The sequence below is a fragment of the Otolemur garnettii genome, unplaced genomic scaffold (assembly GCF_000181295.1).
Source record: "Otolemur garnettii isolate 467f Iridium unplaced genomic scaffold, OtoGar3 scaffold00043, whole genome shotgun sequence".
NCBI lineage: Eukaryota > Metazoa > Chordata > Mammalia > Primates > Galagidae > Otolemur > Otolemur garnettii.
In genome coordinates, this window is record NW_003852438.1 from 6,707,888 (window position 1) to 6,728,516 (window position 20,629).

Consider the following 20,629-nt stretch of genomic DNA (forward strand, 5'->3'; position numbering starts at 1 on the left):
AGAGGGTCCTTTGGCAGTGAAGGCCTGGGAAAGGTAAGAGGGCAACATCCTGGGTGTGTGTGTGGTGTCTGCCTCTGGGGCAGTGGCAGTGAAAGGTGACAAAGAAAGAGGCCACAGAGAGAGCCCATGTCTGGACTCCCCATGTCAGAGTGTCACCCCACCAAGGACAAGAAGAGGAGGTGGGATTGTGGTTATGGACAAAGCACTTCTTGACTTGAAAAGGGGCTCCAGGGAAGGAGTGGGAGGAGAGGGATGGCTTCTGCGCCTTCTGCTCATGTTGCTGGCTGTGTCCATCATCTGGAGGCCTTTTTGGTGGCACAGCTGCTGCCTGAGGTTTTGGCAAGGGGATCCTTGAACTCACTGCCACAGCTGCCTTTTGTCTTGACATCTGCTGCCGCAGGTTTATAGCTGTAACCGCTTGAGGCCCCAAAGCCCATGCTGAAGCCAGCACCTCCTGCTCCAGCACCTGTGCTGCTGATGACAGCTGTGATGGGGAGAGAAGCCCCGGCCCCATTCAGCCCTGCATGCCATGCCAGCCCTCCTGGGGCATCTGGGCCACTCACTCCACTCTCTCCCCTGAAGTGGCTTCATGTTGAGACAGAGCCTCCCTGCTGTGAGTTTTTAGTTTACTAAGAGATGTTTATCAGTGCTAATCATATGTGGCTTCATCTTTCCTGCACTTAACCCTGTGCATTTGATCTTTTCCTACGAGTCTGTGTCAGTCTATTAAATATGTCAGAATTCAAGCTCTTAACAGACAACAATTGTATCAGTGGATGTCCCCATGGGCAGGCAGGACCAAATGAAGAAAGGACATCAGTGGGGACTTCCAATGCTGCTGCTAGGAGGAAAGGGGATGCTGGGAGCCACCATCCCCAGCCATGTAGCACCTCCCTACACGCTCCAGCCTTTAAACCTGGAGAAAGTGAGCTTAGCTGTCTCCCATCATTCTCCCTTCCTGCACCCCAACCCATCTTGCTGGAATCTAGGGCCTTTATTTTGGTCATACCCCAATAGAAAAATGATGTTGTCACTAAGCATCTTTCTTATGCCTGGCGGGTATCATTTGCTCTTTCTGCAAGCTGTGCTTCTGTATTCCACAATACTATTCTCTATCCATTGCTTCCCCTTGGTTGCTAAAGCCAGCTCCTTCTTTCTGCCCTTAAGTCTTCCCTGAACACTGTCTGGGCTCTGATTCCTCTTTTGTGTCATGGAATTAGAGGACTTTAGGCTTCTGGCAAGATCACCAGGGGCAGAACTGAGATCTGCGGGTACTTACAGATGCTCACAGAATTTGGGTATTCACCAGACATCCTGAAGAGGGAAAAGAAAGCAGGTAAATCCTCCATAAACAATCACCACATCTATCCTGGGAGTCTCCTCTGTGAAAAAGCCCCTCCTCTCAGAACATGCCCCCAGCCCTAAACCAGCCTCCTTCCGTCCCAGGGGGACTTGAGATGAAAATTCTGCTACAGGAAGTCAACTCTCCAACAAAGAGCCTTTGAGACTGTCTGCTACATGAGGTGATTGTGCCTCCACCTCCTTCAGTTATGCCCTTGCTCTTAGACAATTAAGAAGTATGAGCTCATATACTCACTGAGCACCAGTTTTGTCAGAGCAACCTTGAATTTAGAAGGCTCTTGAAGACCATTTTTCCTCTCCCCCATCCACCCACCAGAACACACCATGACGGCCGAGGATTTTGTGTCTGGATTCTCTGTCTCTCAAATATTGGAGAAGGATATTAATACTCCCTCTCCCACGACCTCTTCAAGGTTTTTATACCTTGATCCTTCTTGCTGTCTAACAAAGGCCTTCCTAACAATGTGGCAAGCCCATTTGCCGCCTGATTTTTACTTCAGTAGGATCTAAATAGGACGAAAGGTTTTGTCTTTGGGCTTCCTACCAGAGTTGAGAGAAAACTGCCCCAGACAATAGGTGTCTGTCCCCGCCCACCTGCACTCCTCGCCCTCCAGCAGCTTCCTGTAGGTGGCGATCTCCACATCCAGGGCCAGCTTCAGGCTCATGAGCTCCTGATACTCCCGCAGCATCCGTGCCAGCTCCTCCTTGGCCTGGTGCAGGGCGGCCTCCAGCTCATCCAGCTTGGCCCGAGCGTCCTTGAGGGCACAGTCCCCCCGCTGCTCAGCATCAGCAATGGCTGTTTCCAGGTTGGCACACTGAAGGGCAAATGGATTCAGCACTTTGAGTTAGAGCCCAGTTCTGAGATCTTGCTCAGACAACCTCCCCTCATTTGGTCCTGGCTGAGAGCAAATGCCTTGAGATCCACCTGGCTTATCTAACCTGGGTCATCACTAGAGATGACTCTGTCCTTCCCCTGACTCCAGATACCATTCCCCTGGCTAATGCCTCAGCATCGAAGGTTAGAAAATCTCCCCCTGGAAGAGAGGAGGGAACAGGCACTAACAAGGTGGGCTGCCTGGGCATGTGGGACCTGCCCTTTCCCTACTGGTCTGAAATACCTGCTGTAAAATTTGCATGCCAACCATGGGGAAAGTGTCCGGGTAGCTAAATTCAATTCAGTTCTGCAAGGTACAGGCTATAAGGAGATCTTATAAAAGAAAATGAGGGCTATTGAAGTTCCAATTAATAAAATGTCTGTCCAATAAACCTGCCACACTTATGCCCTAAAACCTCACAAAGAATCATGCTAAAAGGCAACAGGCTTCAGAGATACTTTCCCATAATTAACCGGTTTTCCCAGCTTACAAGCACCTGCAGTTAGGGGAAACTGTGCCTTCCTGGAGGAAACTTCACAGGGGGCTGTGAGCTTGCCTGCACATGGAAGCTCCCAGGTGGCTCGAGCCTTTTAGTCTGAGTGTGTGTTACAGTCACTCAGCTAAGGTTTTGGTGGGATCTAAGCCCTGGGCTGCTCTTCCCGGGGCCCCCCTTTCTGTGAAGTTAAGTTTGCTTCACATAAAGGAAAGTAGCTGATCCCAACACCAACTAGAATTCTAGAATGCTGTCCGGCTGGCACCACCCTTTTCACCCAGGCAGGACACAGCAGTGCCAACACCCACCATGTCTTGGGTGGGTGTTGTATCCCCAAGGAAAAGCCTAGGACTCAAGGGGACCCAGTTGTCTGACCACAGAAAACCACATCACATTCTTGAGACTGATAGGTTGAATCATTCAGGGAAATGACAATAAATACTGTCACCTGAATTCAGTGGAACTGTCTTCTGTTCTTTTTCACTGGCCAAGATCCCCCAGGGTGATCATGAGGGCACCAAAAGCTTGGCTCTTTGGGTCTTTTGAATTGATGTGAGTTGAGAGGATGTGAAATCCTTTGAAACAAATATCACATGGATTCTGGGGACACCAAATGCCAAGAGACTCTGCATGTGAGGCTGTGGGCTCCTTCTTCATGGAGGAGGCCAGAAGAGCAGGAAAGCTCGTTCATTGGCCAAGGGTCCCCCAGCAAGAGTGCAATGGGGACTGAGCATCACAAGGACCCCACGGTCCCCACAGAGGAGGTCTTCCCTACCTGCCAAACCATGCACATCCTGATCACAAAATGTCTCTTTCTGGTAAGAACCCCATGTAGCATTCTATCAGTTAAACACTGTGATCCAATGTGAGGGAGGCTTCACACACTGAGTTTTTCTTGCATTTATCAAATCTTGATTTTAAAAAACACCTTAAGTTCTTATATAATGTGGGCCTTTCTTCTTCCCACTACCACGAGCCCACTGCACAGCGAAGGGGCATGTGTGTGTATGTGTGTGCACATGCAGAGTGAGGAGTGCGAGTGCAGGGGAGGATGAAGAGATGGGCAATTTGACCTGCCTAGGAACAGAGAGCCTTGAATCCTCACATTGCCTCCACAAACTCTGGAAACTCACAGGTTTGCTTGCTCCAAACAGAGATAGTTGTATGGATGTGACCTCCCAGAGACAGGTACCTCAGTGCAGTGCCCTTTCCCTAGCGCAACCACAGGGGAAGGCCCCCAGGTGAGTGCAGGTGGGAGTCTAGGCTGGGAGGCTATTCCTTCTCCACTCTGTTCTAAAGTCCACTGCTGGATTCTCTTTTCTCCAACAAATAATCACCATTTAAAACATGCCAACACCTCCCTCTACCTTCTGGCTCAGATCTGAGTTCCACTGCTGGGCCATCCATAATCCACTGGTTCCTAACCAGTGGCATCCTCTGCTCCCTGCCACCCTCACCTATGGCAGGCCCTTCTACTCATTTACACACACAACCATGCCATGAACAGCCCTCTTTCATTGTTGGTGGCCAGCCCCATGTAATCCCACCCTCATATGGAAAGCTTCCCTGGGTCCTCATTCACCTGTCACCCCTCCAGACTCCTGGAACATTTACTGAGTGTACTGTGTAAACAGCTTCACCCTCTATGTGTGCTCCAATTCTTCTTTTCTGAGGAATTATAAACACCACATCCTACAGAGGAAATGTGTCCTGCCCTTTGTCCATGTTTGGTCTTGTCTAGATTGGTGCTCAGAACCTGTTAGTTGATTCATCCCATGAAACCCACCTGTTTCTTCACACTCCCTATTTCTGAGCGGATCCTCTGGATCAGACGGTTGAGCTCAGAGATCTCAGCCTTAGTGAACTTAAGGTCATCTCCATGCTGTCCTGCTGTGACCTGCAGCTCCTGGATCTGAGGTTGAATGACAAGAGAAGAACAGCACAGGACAGTTTAGAATTCACCTCCTTAAGAGTATTCAGCACAGGCAGGATGATCATCTACCCTTCTCGATATTCACACAGTGCAGGCACCAGTCAAAGAGGCAAAGGGAGAGGTTGGGAAGAGAGAGAAACAATCCTTTTCTTCTAAATTGAAAGGTCCCTGCTCTAGTTCAATAAGATCCTCAGGTTATCAAACATGAGAGCCTTGGTGGAGTTTGATTTTCCTATTTTCATTTTGCTAAAGTTGGACACATGAAAGAAAACCAAGATATATGTATTACCCACAGAAACTGTGTCAGAATCCTATCAGGGTTATGTCTGGCATGGTCTCTGCTGAAGGGCTGTGGCAGGATAAAGGCCAAGTCTCACATATGTCCCACAACCAAGACTGTGGCTTGTCTCCCTAAACCACAAGAGGCATTCCCACAAGTCTCGACTCCAAGACAAAAGAAGTCTCTGCTTAGTCCAAAAACAAATGCATGCATGCATATCCATGCACGCACATGTAAATGTACACACACCCAAGCACACAGACACCATCCAAGCACATACAACCGCACACACACACAAGCACAAAGGGACACATGCATGCATGCACACACAACTGTATGAACACACAAGCACACAGGAACACAGATGGATGCCTGGCACCCAACCCACCTTGGTCTGGTACAGTGCCTCTGCCTCGGCCTTGCTCTTCAAGGCAATCTCCTCATACTGGGTGCGGACCTCAGCAATGATGCTGTCCAGGTCCAGGTCCCGATTATTGTCCATGGACAGGATAACAGATGTGTCACTGATGTGAGACTGGATCTGAGCAATCTCCTAGGGGACATTTGGATGAGGGGATCTAGTTACGGGGACCCCATGAGACACCAGTTCTGACCCTCCCTGGGAAAATTCCTCACTGTCCCATTCTGCCCTTCCCTGGCATCTGAACTCTGAGTCAAGATCAGTGCCTGCCAGGCATGTGGATGGGTACCTTGGGCTCTCAGCCCCAGACAGTGAGACTCCCCTGCCCATCGTGCACACAGGACAGCTCCTACCCCTTTCTAAATTCTAGCCCTCAAACTAGCCTTGGCATCCCCCACTACAAGATCAAGTCTGACCTCTCTATGTCATGTGGAGGCTCCTAGGGTGTCCCCAGCCACCTCCCCCTTCTCTGTGGAAGGCCTCTACCCATTCCATGGCCCTAGTCCTTTGCACAGTTCAAGATCCTGGGTATTCACTTTTCTCCCCTTCTCAGCACCCTTAAAATATTCTTCTTCCTTCTCTTCCTCTTTCTCCAGGAATTATTCCTGATGGCCCTGGCAGAAATCATCATTCCCTCCTCAGTTCTCCCAAAACTCAGCTCCATGGTGTTTTTCTTCCAGGCTGTGAGTCCTGGAGAACTGAAGTAATTTCTTCTCCTTTTTGGTCTCTGCAAAGCCTAGCTCACTGCTCAGCACCTACTAGTTTCACTCGGTTAAAACATTTCCCAACTCTTGGTCCACACAACCATCCAGGGCAAGGGTCAAGCCACTTACAAGAGAGGAAGAGGAAGGCCTCGCAGAGAGGTCAGAAAAGTCTTACCCCTTCATGGAGGCACTTCAAGAATTTAATCTCTTCTGTCAAGGAGTCCACCTTGGCCTGAAGCTCAACTTTGTTCATGTAGGCAGCATCCACATCCTGGGGAACACATGACAGTCAAGTCTGCCCCCAAAGGAGCCACCTTTTGCTCCCTTCCTGCTACAGGGAACCCTGGCTCTCCACTCTCCTTATCCCAAGCTTCACGAGGGGCTCAGTCCCTGAGAGCAAACCAAGTGATGTGTGGTACAATGGAAACACCAGAAGTATAGCAAAATGTTTAGATTTTAAACTGGCAAATTCTGGGAGCAGCGTGCATGTTAGGCTAGAGATTTGCAGGGAGGAGCCAAAAAATTAGAACCTCCATTGCCTATGCCCAAGGGACTGAGTGACCCACGGGTCCCTGTCCTCATCCTAGAAACATCTCTGTGCCAGGCAATCAGGAGCCCTCTAGGATCCTTCCAGCCCCTCTTGCATCCCTCTCACCTTCTTGAGCACCACAAACTCATTCTCAGCAGCTGTGCGTCTGTTAATCTCCACCTCGTACCTGCATGGGGCAAGACATTAAGATAAATGAGTTCTGTAAACACTCACAGAGCAGCTAGTGATCATCTCTGTGCCATGAGCTGCAGGGTAGGGGTCTTCAGACTAAACATGTGTACCCCTGGGGCACATATAACCTTCCTAAAGGGGATTCAGAAAAGGACAAGTTTAAAGAAATCCATTTCCAGCTCCTTAGTTCCTGTGTAATCTGCCCTAAAATGTATCTGCCTTAGAAAGACCTGTGGTCAACGTGTCAGGCAGATCCTACTGTACCACCTCCCTGTCACAGCCCCTCCCACACCATCACAGGACAGCACCCCCACCCCCAACACGGGCAATGGTTCAGGGTGCAAAAACCTCTCAGGCACTCAACAAAATCACTATTCTCGTCTTCAAACTACATGTTATACCTGCTTCTTATGTATATTTCTGCTCCAGGTGAAACAAAGTTAAGAAACAAAGGTTTGGATGGAATCAGGGTGTTCTTCATACAGATGTATTATAGACTGGGGAGGTAAGGGTATTGATCTTTTTATTTAAAGAGCTCACCTCTTATGTCCCTTACTATTGTCAAAGAATATATTACAAAACATAGTGCATTGGTAAGAAATTAATGCTGAATAGATAAGCAAAACACTGTGTGTACACACACACACACACACACACACACACAATGGAATATTACTCAGACTTAAAAAGAAAGGAAATTCTGCAACATGAGACAACATATATGATCCTTGAGGACATTTTGCTAAGTGACTTAAGTCAGTCACAAAAAGGCAAATGTTGAATGATTCCACTTACACGAGGTACTTAGAGTAGTCAACTTCACAGAGACAGAAAGCAGAATGCTGATTGGAGGGATGGGGAGTTAGTGTTTAATGGGTGTAGAGTTGCAGTTTCCCAGGATGGGAAGAGTGTTGGAGGGGGATAGTGGTGACAGCTTTACACTATTAGACATGTGTTTCATGTCTATACACTTATAAAATGGTGAAGAAGGTAAATTTTATGTCATGAGTATTTTACTATAATAAAAAGTGAAAAATAAGAGATCATTCTTGCTAGAAAATGCCACTTTTCTATATACTTAAACATAAGCAATTCTTTTTAGCTCTTTGCTCATTCCTAGAAGCTCCCTCCCCAACAAAAAGCACTGCTGAATGGCTGAAGCAGGACAGTACAGGTTAATGAAATAAGTTATTTAAAATGTGAACGGCAAGTTTTCTGAGCCTGCCAGATTTTTCTGGTTATACTGGGTAAAACACACGGAGCACAGTTTATATCATTTATCTAAGATTTCTTGTGTTAGGTAACTGAAACCTTTTTATCAAATCATGTCATTTTTCTATTATAGTCAATCTTTATCTCACACTATCTTATCAAATGTTTAATAATGTATACCTTCTCTTAATAAACATAAAAGCATGTACTAGCTACCAGGCCAATTGGTTTATATCTTTATATTTGCTAAAATTCATAGAAAATATGTGATCAAGATAGCTATCAAAATCAATAACATTAGTTACAAATTTTATATTATCTACTTCTAGAGATCAAACACTGGAGTTCAATATACACATACACACATCGAGGGCAAGGGCCTCAAATGTGTACACATACACACATTTACAAAGAGAAATGGTACTATAATGATACTATTGGCTTTATAAATAACTTATAATTTTTAAATTACATTGGAATGAATAAAAGTTAAACTACAAAAAATGCATATTTATGTTATTTTATAACATAGACATATTAGTTATATTAAATCTATATCATTTTAATCTTGAATGTTTTTAGTAATATACTGTACAAGATAGATTCCTTAGTGTCTTGCCAAGTGGATTTTACAATAGTGCCCCAAATACATGTTTATACTTTTATTTGAATTTAGAAGTGAAGTCAGACTTTCTCTAATAAGAAACAATTCATTTCTCTGTATGATCACAAAAACTGGCTTTTCCACTGAAGCTAGATGATAGATATGTTCCATAAATTGAATGAGCTAAATCTACAGCTCCCAAGTTTCAAACATGTGTGTGTGTGTGTGTGTGTGTGTGTGTGTACGTGTGGCGGGGGATTACACATGTATAAAAACATTAAATAGAGTCACATTTTTAAAAAATAAAGAATTAGTAACTATGCACTGAATACTAATAATGTTTGTATGTCATCAGTCTTTTCTGATTTACTGGATTAAACATGGTGCCCCCAAGGGACAGTGGTCATTTGATTAGTCTTAGTAAAACTTTATTGAAAATTTTTCCAGAAATATGGAAGGTGAATGACTTTATTGACTAGGAAAAAACATCTTTTTTTGCACATCAGGTGGTTTTAAAATTTGCTTCCATAAAAAGAAAAAAGAACCTGCATTATCAGCTGACAGAGTATTCAAAATGATCTTTAATATCTCATTATGTGACTTGTAATGACATGTAAGCATTCACCTATGGAAGTGTATGTTGAGGGTAGGATACTTTGTGGGCATTTGGGATAACCAAGTGAACAAAACAAACAAATATGCCAGCCCTGATGGTGCAGAGGGAGACGACAGACACAACACAGAACTCAATTACATGGTAGGTCAGAAAACAGCGAGTGCTATGGAAGAAAGAAAAAGTTAGAAACACTGGGAAAGCATTCAGAGAACTGAGTTGCAAACAGTTGCAAAACACCTTCCATCAACATTTATTTATATGAGTAAACTCTACCAGCATTTACCAAAGAATACAAAAAAAAAAAAGCACCCATAGGACTAGAGTCTTATCTCAGAGTAACAAGAATCATTATTCATACACAGGTAACTAAGCCGGTTGAGTCTGTCCCATTCAACACATTAAGAAATGCATTTCCAGAATTATTCTGTATTTTTTATTTTTTAAACTTATTTAACAAAATTAGTAACCCATTTTGTTGTTTGGATAACTCACCCCAGAATGAACCTTGAAACATTTAAGAATTTATGACCTCACAATTTCAAGATACATGTATATTTTGTGGTAGCTAAGATGATTAGTCAGAGGCTAGAGGCATAAAACATACATTACATTTGGATAAAATTATGTGGGGAAAGTGGTGTGAAAATTTGAGTTTGAATGGGAAAAGGATCAAGGTAAAACTTGTGGTTTCTAAAGCAGAGCTTGTTCATCAACTTCTTAAATGAAAAAAGACGGCTACTAACCTGCCATAGCACCTAGATGCAATTGAATGTATTTAAATGAGTGATGTAGCTATTATAATTTTAAATGGAAATATACATAATATGCTTGAAATGACCTCCTTGCAACTATTTAAATTTATGAGAAAAATTTTTAGATGTTAATGTTGTAATTGAGAAATGTTTTAATTGGGAGGAGTTTTCTTTGCTGTTGTTTTTGTTTTTGTTTTCTTTTTTGAGACAGAGTCTTGCTTTGTTGCCCTCAGTAGAGTGCTGTGGCATCACAGCTCACAACAACCTCAATCTTTTGGGCTCAAGCAATCCTCTTGCCTCAGCCTCCCAAGTCGCTGGGACTACAGGTGCCCCCCGCAACACCTGGTTAGTTTTAGAGATGGGGTCTTGCTCTTGCTCAGGCTGGTCTTGGACTCCTGAGCTCAGGGGACCCACCCACCTCTGCCTCCCAAAGTGCACTTCACCCAGCCACTGTGAGGAATTTTAAAATTATTTTAGAGAATCTATAAGAAAAAACTTCGGTCTGTACAATGATGCTTAAGGGACACTGTGTGTGTCTTCTAGAAACTCACAGTTTAAGATGAAGGGAAATTACTAAAAATTATAGCTTAAGTATGATTAAATGATGATTAAAGTAATGATTTGGATCTTTTATGATATATCATAAAAGAGATACAAGAAAAGCTGCATGAGGACCCACAAGTGGAAGAGATTCAAAATAATCATAATAAATGCCGCCAATATTCATTTTACTCCTTATCACATGCTAACCATCGTGCTAATTCTTCACATATATTATTTTGTTTAATTTCCACAGCAGTCCCATGAGGTAGGTTTGGTTATTATCCCAGCTTTATAAATGAAGCAAAAGATATTAAAATATTTGTTCAAAGTCATAATGCTTATTATTAATGAAGCTAGGATTCAACTCTAAGACTTCTGACATCAGGGCTGTAATGCCTGACGTTCGTGCAACCCTTTGATTCTTTTAAGAGCTGTTAACACAATCACCCTCTCAGCAGTTTTTTAGATAGCAAGGCAGGAATCGGTATTTGAATTTCATAAATATTGAAACTGAAGTTCACAGACGATCAAGAGATTCGCCTACGGTTGCTCAACTAGTGAGTGGTGATTCTGAACCACTGAAGCTTTCTCAGAGACAGCCCAGCCCCTGGATTCCTCCACCTGGATGTCTGGACTGTGCCTGGCAGCCCCTTGTTCTTTCCAGACCCTGCTCACTCCACGTGGGCTCCAACTCTCACCTTCATTCCACTGTGTTCACTTCCACTGATTGGTGGCTACCTGAACGCGCTCTTTAAACCTGTCCCCAGGCTCGGCGCCTATAGCTCAACCGGCTAAGGCGCCAGCCACGTACACCTAAGGTGGCGGGTTCGAATCCCCAGCCCGGACCCGCCAAACAACAATGACGGCTGCAACCAAAAAATAGCCGGGCGTTGTGGCGGGCGCCTGTGGTTCCAGCTACTTGGGAGGCGGAGGCAGGAGACTCGCTTGAGCCCAGGAGTTGGAGGTTGCTGTGAGCTGTAACACCACGGCACTCTACCCAGGGGGACAGCTTGAGGCTCTGTCTCAAAAAAAAAAAAAAAAAAAAACCTGTCCCCAAATCTGTGTGTTCTCTGAGGTCAGGGACCCTGACTCCTCTTCCCTCAGGATTCCCACGAGGGGCTCAGTAAGAGTTCTGCTCTGTAGGGACTTCAGAATGGGGATGGACAGGCAGACTAAATGTGGAACAAGAGAAAGAACTCCGGTCTCACTAACTCCACCCACTTCAACTGTGGAAGAAGTCATCTATCCTGAGGAATCCTGGCCTCTGGAAGCAAACTTCTAAAATACCAGGTCACACTGAGCCTAGATTTCTTACTCTCATATTTGGCTGAACCAGGAGTAAGACACGATCTCTGGTTCCAAACACATTCTTAATTGTCCTTTTTAAGAGTAGGATTCAGTGGTACAGGAGTAAGTTTTAAAACTTCATTTTTGCTTAACTTTAAAATCTGTTCTGGGATTGGGGGTGTCTGACATTCTGGGAATTTCCAAGGGAAACCCCACAGGAAGAACTATTAAGTCACTGGATTGTCCATGTGGTTTCGAGACAATTCTCCTTCCCTCATTCCTCCATTTTTCAGTGCTAGAAACTGAGCACACATCTCCTAGGCCTGTGGTTCTCAACCTTTCTAATGCCACGATGTATCATCATTGTTACAAAGGTGTCGCGACCCACAGGTTGAGAACCGCTGTCCTAGGCAATCTGAAGCACCATTTGTAGTAGATCTGTTCTCCTCCTAAGTCCCATTCTATCAGGATGGGCCTCCTTCCCCTGTGGGAAAGGAAATAGCTATGGTATCAGCAAAGGCTTTAAGAAGGCAAAATGCTAGCTCCTAATCAAAACCTCCTCTGTGATCAGACCCTCCGGGGTGTATTCTCAGCTTCCCACTCACCTCTTTTTGTAGTCCTCCACCAAATCCTGCATGTTCCTCAGCTCCGAGTCGAGCCTCACCCTGTCCCCCGACAGCGTCTCCAGCTGCTTCCGCAGGCCACTGATGTAGCTCTCAAGGATGGGCTCCAGGTTGTTCCTGCAGTTGTTCAGGTCCAGCTGCTGCAGGAGGTTCCACTTGGTCTCCAGCACCTGGTTCTGCTGCTCCAGGAAGCGCACCTGGAACACAACAGTGGCCATGGCCCAGAGTTCTCATGCTGCTGCCTCTCAAAGGTGAGGAGAGGGTCCCAGAAATGAGAAGTAGCCATCCCGGGGTGGCGGTGGGTGGGGGTAGGGGGTGGGAGGAGCAAGGCTTGTCTGAGGTTGGATTCGGCCAGGGGAACATGCTCACTCCTGTCTCCAAGGTAAGAACTAAGATGCAGTCTAAAAGAAACTTGGGCTTGGCGCCTGTAGCTCAGCAGCTAGGGCGCCAGCCACATACACTAGAGGTGGTGGGTTGGAACCCAACCCAGGCCAGCTAAACAACAATGACAACTGCAACAAAAAACATCCAGGCATTGTGGCAGGCACCTGCAGTCCTAGCTATTTGGGAGGCTGAGGCAAGAGAATTGCTTAAGCCCAAGAGTTAGGGGTTGCTGTGAGCTACCAAGGGCTACATAGTAAGACTCTATCTCAGAAATAAATAAATAAGTAAATAAATAAAAGAAACCCAAAAGCGGGCTTAAGCAGTGACATCATCTGCCTCTGCCTGCCCCTCTGTGAGTGTTCCAGGGACTGCGGTGGCTTCCTGGCTATAAATGCTGAGAGTGTTTTCTGCATAAAGGGAAATGGGAAGTATGGGAGAAACAGTGCCTGGGGAATGACCCTGGAAAATCATGGTGGTGGTAAGGACATTCTTGCTGTTGTGTAGCCTAAATCGCTCCTTGTTTCTTTCTTGCTCAAAACAGATTGTCACCTCTTCACAAATTTCCTTCATACTTGACCAAAGGTTTCACATTTTTGGAAAAACTAACCAGGCCATCTGCCACTCCCCAGCATCCTCCCCTCTCTTAGCCTGCAGGACGGAAGGAAACATGCGAGGGAACAACAGAACCAGCAGGAAGACTCGATGCCCCTCCTGCAGAGCACTCTCTGTGTTTGTTCCACCCATGGCCGCTCCCCTCCAGCCACCCACTTCCTCTTCCCTAGCACAGTGGGGAGTCGGGCCATCCTCCATCAACTGTCCTATCAGTGTGGGCATGTCTCCTAGCCTTCCGGTTCTTAGGTTCCTTGTCTGCAAGGAGTCATGGAGTATGCATTGAGAAGTTAGAATCAGCTGGACAGCTCCAGGTGTTGAGAAATGTCTTCATAAATGTCAGCTACTGTTATTATTATGTCCCCTTGTCACTCACGGTCTAGACTTCAGGCCAGGTAGAGACAAGAAGAAGTCCATGCCTTGTTCCCTCCCTATTCCCCAGGGTCACTGCCTGGGGCTCTCCAGACATCTTCCCTATTACCCCAATTTCTGGACGCCACCCAAGCACACACTTGCTTGAGGCGTCCTCTTTCCAAATCTCTCCTCCGCTCACCCTCCGGCCCTTTTCTCTCATCTGCTTGGTGTACACACCTACTCCCTGCCTCCCAAGTCCTTCCATCCACCAAGCACCACTCGTAGGACATTCCCTGGTTTGTGTCCCTCTAGGGCTCCTGGTCTGATCGTCTGTCCCCATCTCCTTCTCTGACATTGGGAGCCTCAAACAGCCCATTTTATGGCTCCTGAGGCACACCTCCCTTCTGCTGTCTTATCTCACAGGGAAGAACAAAGCTCCCATTTATCGGAAGTCTGCGCCAGGCACTGTTTTAAGCACCTTAGAAACATCACAATCAATCCTCGTCACAACCCACTGGGGGAAGAACCACCACTGTGCCTATCTTATAGGTGAGGAAGGAAGGCTCAGAGAGGGTATAACTCACCCAAGTTCCCACACAGCTGGTCAGTGGCACAGCCAGTTCCCCGACCAAACTGGGGTGCCCTGCAGGGACGGGCAGACGCTGGAGGACCCACCTTGTCGATGAAGGAGGCGAACTTGTTGTTCAGAGCCTTGATCTGCTCCCGCTCCTGGGCGCGCACCTTCTGGATGTCGGGGTCCAGCTCCACGTTGAGAGGGGCTAGGAGGCTCTTGTTGACGGTGACCTGAGGGATGCCCCCCGGCGGGCACACGGATGGACACACGGGTCCCAGCCCAGCGCTGCCAAAGACGGTGCCCACGAAGCCGCCCAGGCGGCCGCAACCTCGCCCCGCCGCAGCGCTGAGCGCCAGGCGCCGGCCACCCCCCAGGCTGAAGAGGCTCTTGCTGCCAAAGGTAGCTGAGCCCTTGACCCCTGTCCTGAAGGAAGCGGAGCTGCTGCAGAGACGGCCTGAGAGGACCGCCGAGCAGCCGCTGAAGCCCAGGCGCTCCCTGCTGGGGTAGTGGGCCAACTGGCGGCTCATGGCTGGCACGGGCAAGGTCGGGCGGCTGGCTGTGCGGGAGTCAGGACAGGGGTGCAGATGGCTCCACACCCTCCGCCACTCACCCCTTAAATAGGATGGGCACCTGCTGGAATCAGCATAATTTGCATGACGGCATACCCTTTAGATCACTGCGGGGGGAGGGGGCGGGCTCTCAGGTTCTCCATTTGGGAAATTACCATCCATGCTCCAAGATTTTTGTCTCTTCTTCCCTGAACTCCCCGGGACTCCCTATAAAATGGCCCAGAACCCAGCATTTGCTTTGCTCACCTCCAGCATTATAATAATTTGGCCACTTTATCTCCCCTCGCTGCCCTGCAATTATTGGTATTATCACTGTTAAGATGGCTGGTGGGAACTTGCAGTGGGTCTGGCCCCTCGGAGTGCGTCTGCGGAGGGAGTGTGAGGAACCTGTGTCCAGGCCAGTTCTGTTTCAGAAATGCATGACCAGGTCAAGAGTATTCCAGAGATTTATCCTTAGCCTGTCCCCTCCTGCCTCCCCGGGCTTCCAGATGAGGATATCTCTGTCCTGTGTACCAAGAAGGAAGTTCAAAGAGAGGAGACTTGGCCCACACCTGCTGTCTCAGTCTGTTGGGGCAAGCAGGACACTGTGGCAGACTTAAGGCGAGTGAAGCCTCTGGTCACAAGTCCTGGAGGGTGACTTTGGGCCAGAGCTAAAAGGTTTCTCCAGAAAAGCCTTTCTGCATTAAGAGTTGGGGAGAGCTGGGAAGGAGGGAGGATGACGTGGGAGGTGACACAGGAAGGCTTCAGGCCTGGTTTAGAAGGTGAGCTTTTGTTGCTTTTGTTTTAGTTTCCTTTTTAGTAGGAGAAGAGACTCACTTATCTAATCCAAAAAACCTCTGAACAGGACATTTGCTATGCTGTCATCGCTAGTTCGGCATCAAGATGTGACCAATTATCAATAACAGGTCAAGAGGGATGGGAAGACTCCTCACATCAGAAACCAGTGACGAGAGTCCAAGCTCAGGAGGCTCCTTCTACAGTGGATCCGGATTGAGGGGCCTTTTCCCCAACTTGAGTTGTCTTCAAGGCTTCTCTGAGACAGCCTTCCTGTTCCTCTGGCACCCAGGTGGGATTGTTTCATTGCTGTTATTTTCTTGGTCCAGCTAAGTCTTGGGGGTCCCATTTCCTCCATCAGACTGACAGGGCCCCTGGTATCAACCCTTCCTTCCCCTACTGCCCCAGCACCCAGCCCAGGCCTTGGCACCAGGGACATTCAAGATCACTGTGAAACAGACAGGTTCCCTCAGATGTACCCTGGAGCCTGGACTCCCCTTGGAGACCTAAAGGGGTGCCCAAATGGTACCTGAGGGTAATTGGCTGACACACCCTCCACTGGGCCAACCACAGGGCATAATAACAGCCAAGGTGTTTGCCCCACAGGTATGAGGGCCTTGGTGAGTGGTGGCAATGGCGCCAGACACAGATGAACAGATAGGGGCGTCTAGGGTGTCCTGGGTGGGGAAGAGAGTGGACTCGAGCTGCCTCAGAGGAGAGGCTATAGTCCACTCCCTCTGGAGAGGGAAGGGGCAATGTCGGTGTGGCTAGGTGACCCGTAGGCCCTTCCAGAAGCTCTAGGTTACGCTTTTCATTATTTCATGAGATTCTTCACCCGCCTGCTCCATAATTTTAGCCCATTTTTTCCCCACAAGTACAGGAAAGAGTTTATTAATTCTGGCTACTGAGAATAGAAATGCAATAGAAATACAGGCATGGCGGGCACCTATAGTCCCAGCTGCTTGGGAGGCTGAGGAAAGAGAATCACTTAAGCCCAAGAGTTTGAGGTTGCTGTGAGCTATGAAGCCACAGCACTCTAGCGAGGGCAACATAGTAAGAATCTGTCTCAAAAAAAAAAAAAAAAGAGAGAGAGAGAGAGAATAAAAATGCAAGGATTTAAATTGAGAACGGTGAAGTCTTATGTAAGATTGGCTTACAAATAGTGTCTTCAAAATCACCTTTTCTCTGGAAACTTTCTAAAGAGCTGAAACACCTATCCCTCTGGGACCAGGGCTCTTCTGCCCAGGGCTAGGGAATCAGTAAGATGACCTTTTCCTATCTTCCCATGAGGGATTGACTGACTGGATGAATCAGAAATGCCTCAACCCTGGATCACCTTTATCACAGATCAGGAGGAGACAGAAGTGACACATGCGGATTTCAGAGGTGAGCAGATCAAAGGTGGCAGAGGCCTGGGAGGAGGGGTTCTCAGTGCTTCTGTCTCTGACAGCAGCTTACAGTATCACCTCAGGCCCTGGTGACCATCTCTGCTATTAGTTCTTGGGTTAAAACAACCCCCACATTGGTAGATGAGGCCAGGGATGTCACCCTTGGAAACCAGAGCTCTTCACATAAGATGGATGAAGCCACTCTAAACCAGGACTTGCAAATGTGTCACTGGTTAAACCAGGTCTCTTATGCCCTATAACACCAGTTCTTAAGAAAATAATAGATATCATATGGAGAAGAAGCACAAGGATGGAATCTGTGCTGGGTTTAAAAAAAAAAAGTTTAACAGGTATCTTTTTGCAGGACTTTCTAGATCCATTAACACTTAGTGCCAGAACAGTGAACTACTCTGTACAGGACCAGGATGGCAGGTCCATGCCATTACACTTTTGTGCAAACCTATGGTATATGTAACACCAAGGGTGAATCCTAATGTAAACTATGGACTTTGGGTGATAATAATGTGTCCAACATAAGTTCATCATTTGTAAGAAATGTACTACTCTGTTGCTAAGCCAGGGGGGCTGTGCATGTGTGGCGACAGGGTATGTGGGAAATCTCGATACCGTCTACTCAATTTTGTCATAAACCTAAGACTGCTCTAAAAAATAAAGTCTATTAAATAAATAAATGGATGGATGTTAAACCACAATCACAACAACAACAAAATACAAAATGCTTTCTATTGTGCCAAAGGGTGATACAAAACTTAATGTTTTTCACACATGTTGGCTGAGAGGTGGGGTTATGCATCATGGGGCTTTTTCTACCTCTGAATATTTCTGAATTTTCTAATAAGCAAATAATATTTTTATAAGTAAGTTTTTTCCTCAAAAATCTAGAAAAAAGGAGGAAGGCTGATTCTAGTATCCAAAACAAAGTTTCAGAACACACACAAAAACTCAGGGTTTTCCAAACCTGTTATAGACCACAGAGCCCTCTTTTTAGCCAAATATGGGAACCAGAGTTTGAGGGAGTGTGATCTAAGAAACACTGAACAAAGTATCTCCCCTTCACCACTAAATAGACTTGAATTTCCCAAATCCAAACAGACTTACAATATTTCCTTAAAAACATAAAGTAGACCAAAATATAGTATGCAGGCTGATCTAGTTCACGGCAGCTGCTCGAGTTGTATTGTCAAAACCAAAGGGAGGTTGTCTGCATGAACTCAGGAGAGCTTGTGCCAATGTCATACTAGCCTAGGCCTGGCATCAGGTATCTAGACCAAGGAAGAGACCGCCAGAGCTCACCAAACATCCTCTCTTTGCTCCTCATTTCCCAGCCTCCTTTGCAGTTCTTTTGGGACTTAGGACGGTGATTTTCAAAGGGTGTGCCATGGCACACTGGTGCACCATGAGAGGATCTTAGGCATGCCTCAAACATTTTTAAAGATCACCAACTAAATTATTTTCAAAAGAAGTTCAAAGCACAGTATGTATATGTGTCAAAATTGAAACCTCCTTAAGTTGATTATATGTATATCATTGTTATAATAAATAAATGTTTTATTGTTATAATAAATAAACACCAGCTTATTTCCAAAGAAGGGTATAACCTTGAAAAATAAGGGCATAGGGCATGTGAGTGGCATTGAGGCATGTCCCTCCAAGGGGGCAGTAAGCAGCCCCTGTGCCACCTCCATCTCTTTTCCCCTGTCTCAATGACCTTGGAGGTCTTATGTCCCGAGTGGCAGGGCTACAAGACAGGAGAGCCTAGGTCCTTGAGACACCCCTTGGGGGAACCATTTGGGACAGCTGCCCTAACCCATCCTGGACTGTGAGGAAGGACTACATCTCTGTCATGCTAAGCTGCTCAGGTTTCAGGGAGGGTCCACTGAAGCTGTCAGTGTTCATTCTATGGATCCAAGCATAGAAGTTTGATGGCAGAAATATCTCTTCATAGCCAGCACTTTTTAAGTTCACGTTCATCAAAATAATCTTCTGATCACTAGTAGACCTTTTCTTCTTCCCTTCTCACTTAAGGTCCTTAAAAGAATAATTTATACCTAGTCATATTAAGAGCCACCATTTATGGAGCACTTTCCATGTGCCAGGCACCGAAGTGAACAATTCTCATACATGACTTCATTCGATTTAATTCTCATGACAACTTTATGAGGTAACTCCCATTTTAGCCCGATTTTACAGGTGAGGAAACTGAGGCTTATGGAACAGAAGTACCTTGCCTGTGTCACAGAGTGGCAGAGTCTTCCTGACTCAGAGTCCATCTGACACCCAAGGGAGCTCTAGGGGATAAAATCTCAGCTCTTAGCTGATGCAAAAGGGCCTCTCTGGATGGCTGCTGCCCATCTCCCCGACTCCAAGTGCCACTGCACCCTCCCTCATGATCTACTGACCCCCCTTCAGCCCTACACTTCACACCACAGCAACAGAAACCTATTTTTACCCTGCTAGCGCCTCACTACAAGGCTGACTTCCCACTCCTGTCCACTTAGTAAATTCCTATCCATCCTCTAACATCTCTCCACACATTGCTTCCATTGTGACCTTCCCTGACCCCCTGAAGGTCCTCACTCTGTGCTGCCTCTGTGACTTCTTTTGCTGCTGATATCTCACCTACTGCAGTTACATTTTGTGTGGATGTGTCTCCCTTGGGGTGTGGACCAGGTTTCTTCATCACTGTATCCCCAGCACCAATACGTGCCAAGCATATGACACCTGCCTAATAAATATTTGTTGGTCTGACTTTCTTCACTGGCCCTCTGAGTATATTCCTGAGACTCGTTATTCTGCCCGTCAGTTCTCCTTTGGGAAATGCACAAACTGGCACGATAGTTTACGAGATGATCGCTCTAAGTTTGGATTTTGTGAATTGCTTTACCAGCAGCTACACACCTTTCAGCGAGCTACTTAAGTCAGGTTTTTGAACCAAAAAATATGGAGGGCAAGCTTTTGTTTCCACTAACATGTATTTATTTATTTTTGTTTTTTAGAGACATAGTCTCACTTTGTCACCCTTGGTAGAGTGCCATAGCATCACAGCTCACAGCAACCTCCAGCTCTTGGGCTTAGGCAATTCTCTTGCCTCCGTCCACTAACATTTATCAAGCACAAACTTTGTTACCAGGAGTTGCATCAGTCATCCTCATGTTGTCCCATTTTAACCTAACAACGTCAGGGAACAGTAGTCTTCCTATTTTGTAGCTAAAGAAATGAAGTTCAAAAAGGTGGAGGGTTTTGCCCATCATCACGAGTTCCTTGCAGAGTCTAAATCTGAATTCAAAGATTTGACTTGAAAGGTAAGACTCTTTCTGGGACCTGTTCAGATGCAACCCGGGAGCCCCAACCTGAATGTGTGCTAGCCTCTCACTTGCTTTTGTATCATGTCCCATCCTGATAGCATCATTGTGGCCTGGAGACCTATGAGAAATCTCTGAGTACATGAGTGTTTTGAAAGCAAGGTAGTATGTTTACCATAGATTGCCCCATACTTAAACACATACACAAACACACTGACACATACACAG

General features: G+C 46.4%; 1 protein-coding gene across 2 annotated transcripts; it reads right to left on the reverse strand.

Moving 5' to 3' along the window:
• Positions 1-236: 236 nt before the first annotated feature.
• On the reverse strand, positions 237-14,876 carry KRT72 (keratin 72). Of its 2 annotated transcripts, XM_003790411.2 has the most exons (9): positions 14,449-14,876; positions 12,409-12,623; positions 6,724-6,784; positions 6,244-6,339; positions 5,332-5,496; positions 4,517-4,642; positions 1,957-2,177; positions 1,280-1,314; positions 237-484 (listed from the first exon to the last, which is right to left on the reverse strand). In XM_003790411.2, exons 1-9 carry the CDS (start codon positions 14,872-14,874, stop codon positions 294-296), a joined length of 1,536 nt encoding a protein of 511 aa, XP_003790459.1. In that variant the 5' UTR covers positions 14,875-14,876; the 3' UTR covers positions 237-293. The 2 variants fall into 2 exon arrangements, with proteins under 2 accessions (XP_003790459.1, XP_012660973.1); XM_012805519.1 differs by lacking the exon at positions 4,517-4,642 and having other exon boundaries at positions 294-484; positions 14,449-14,874.
• Between the last annotated feature and the right edge of the window lie 5,753 nt (positions 14,877-20,629).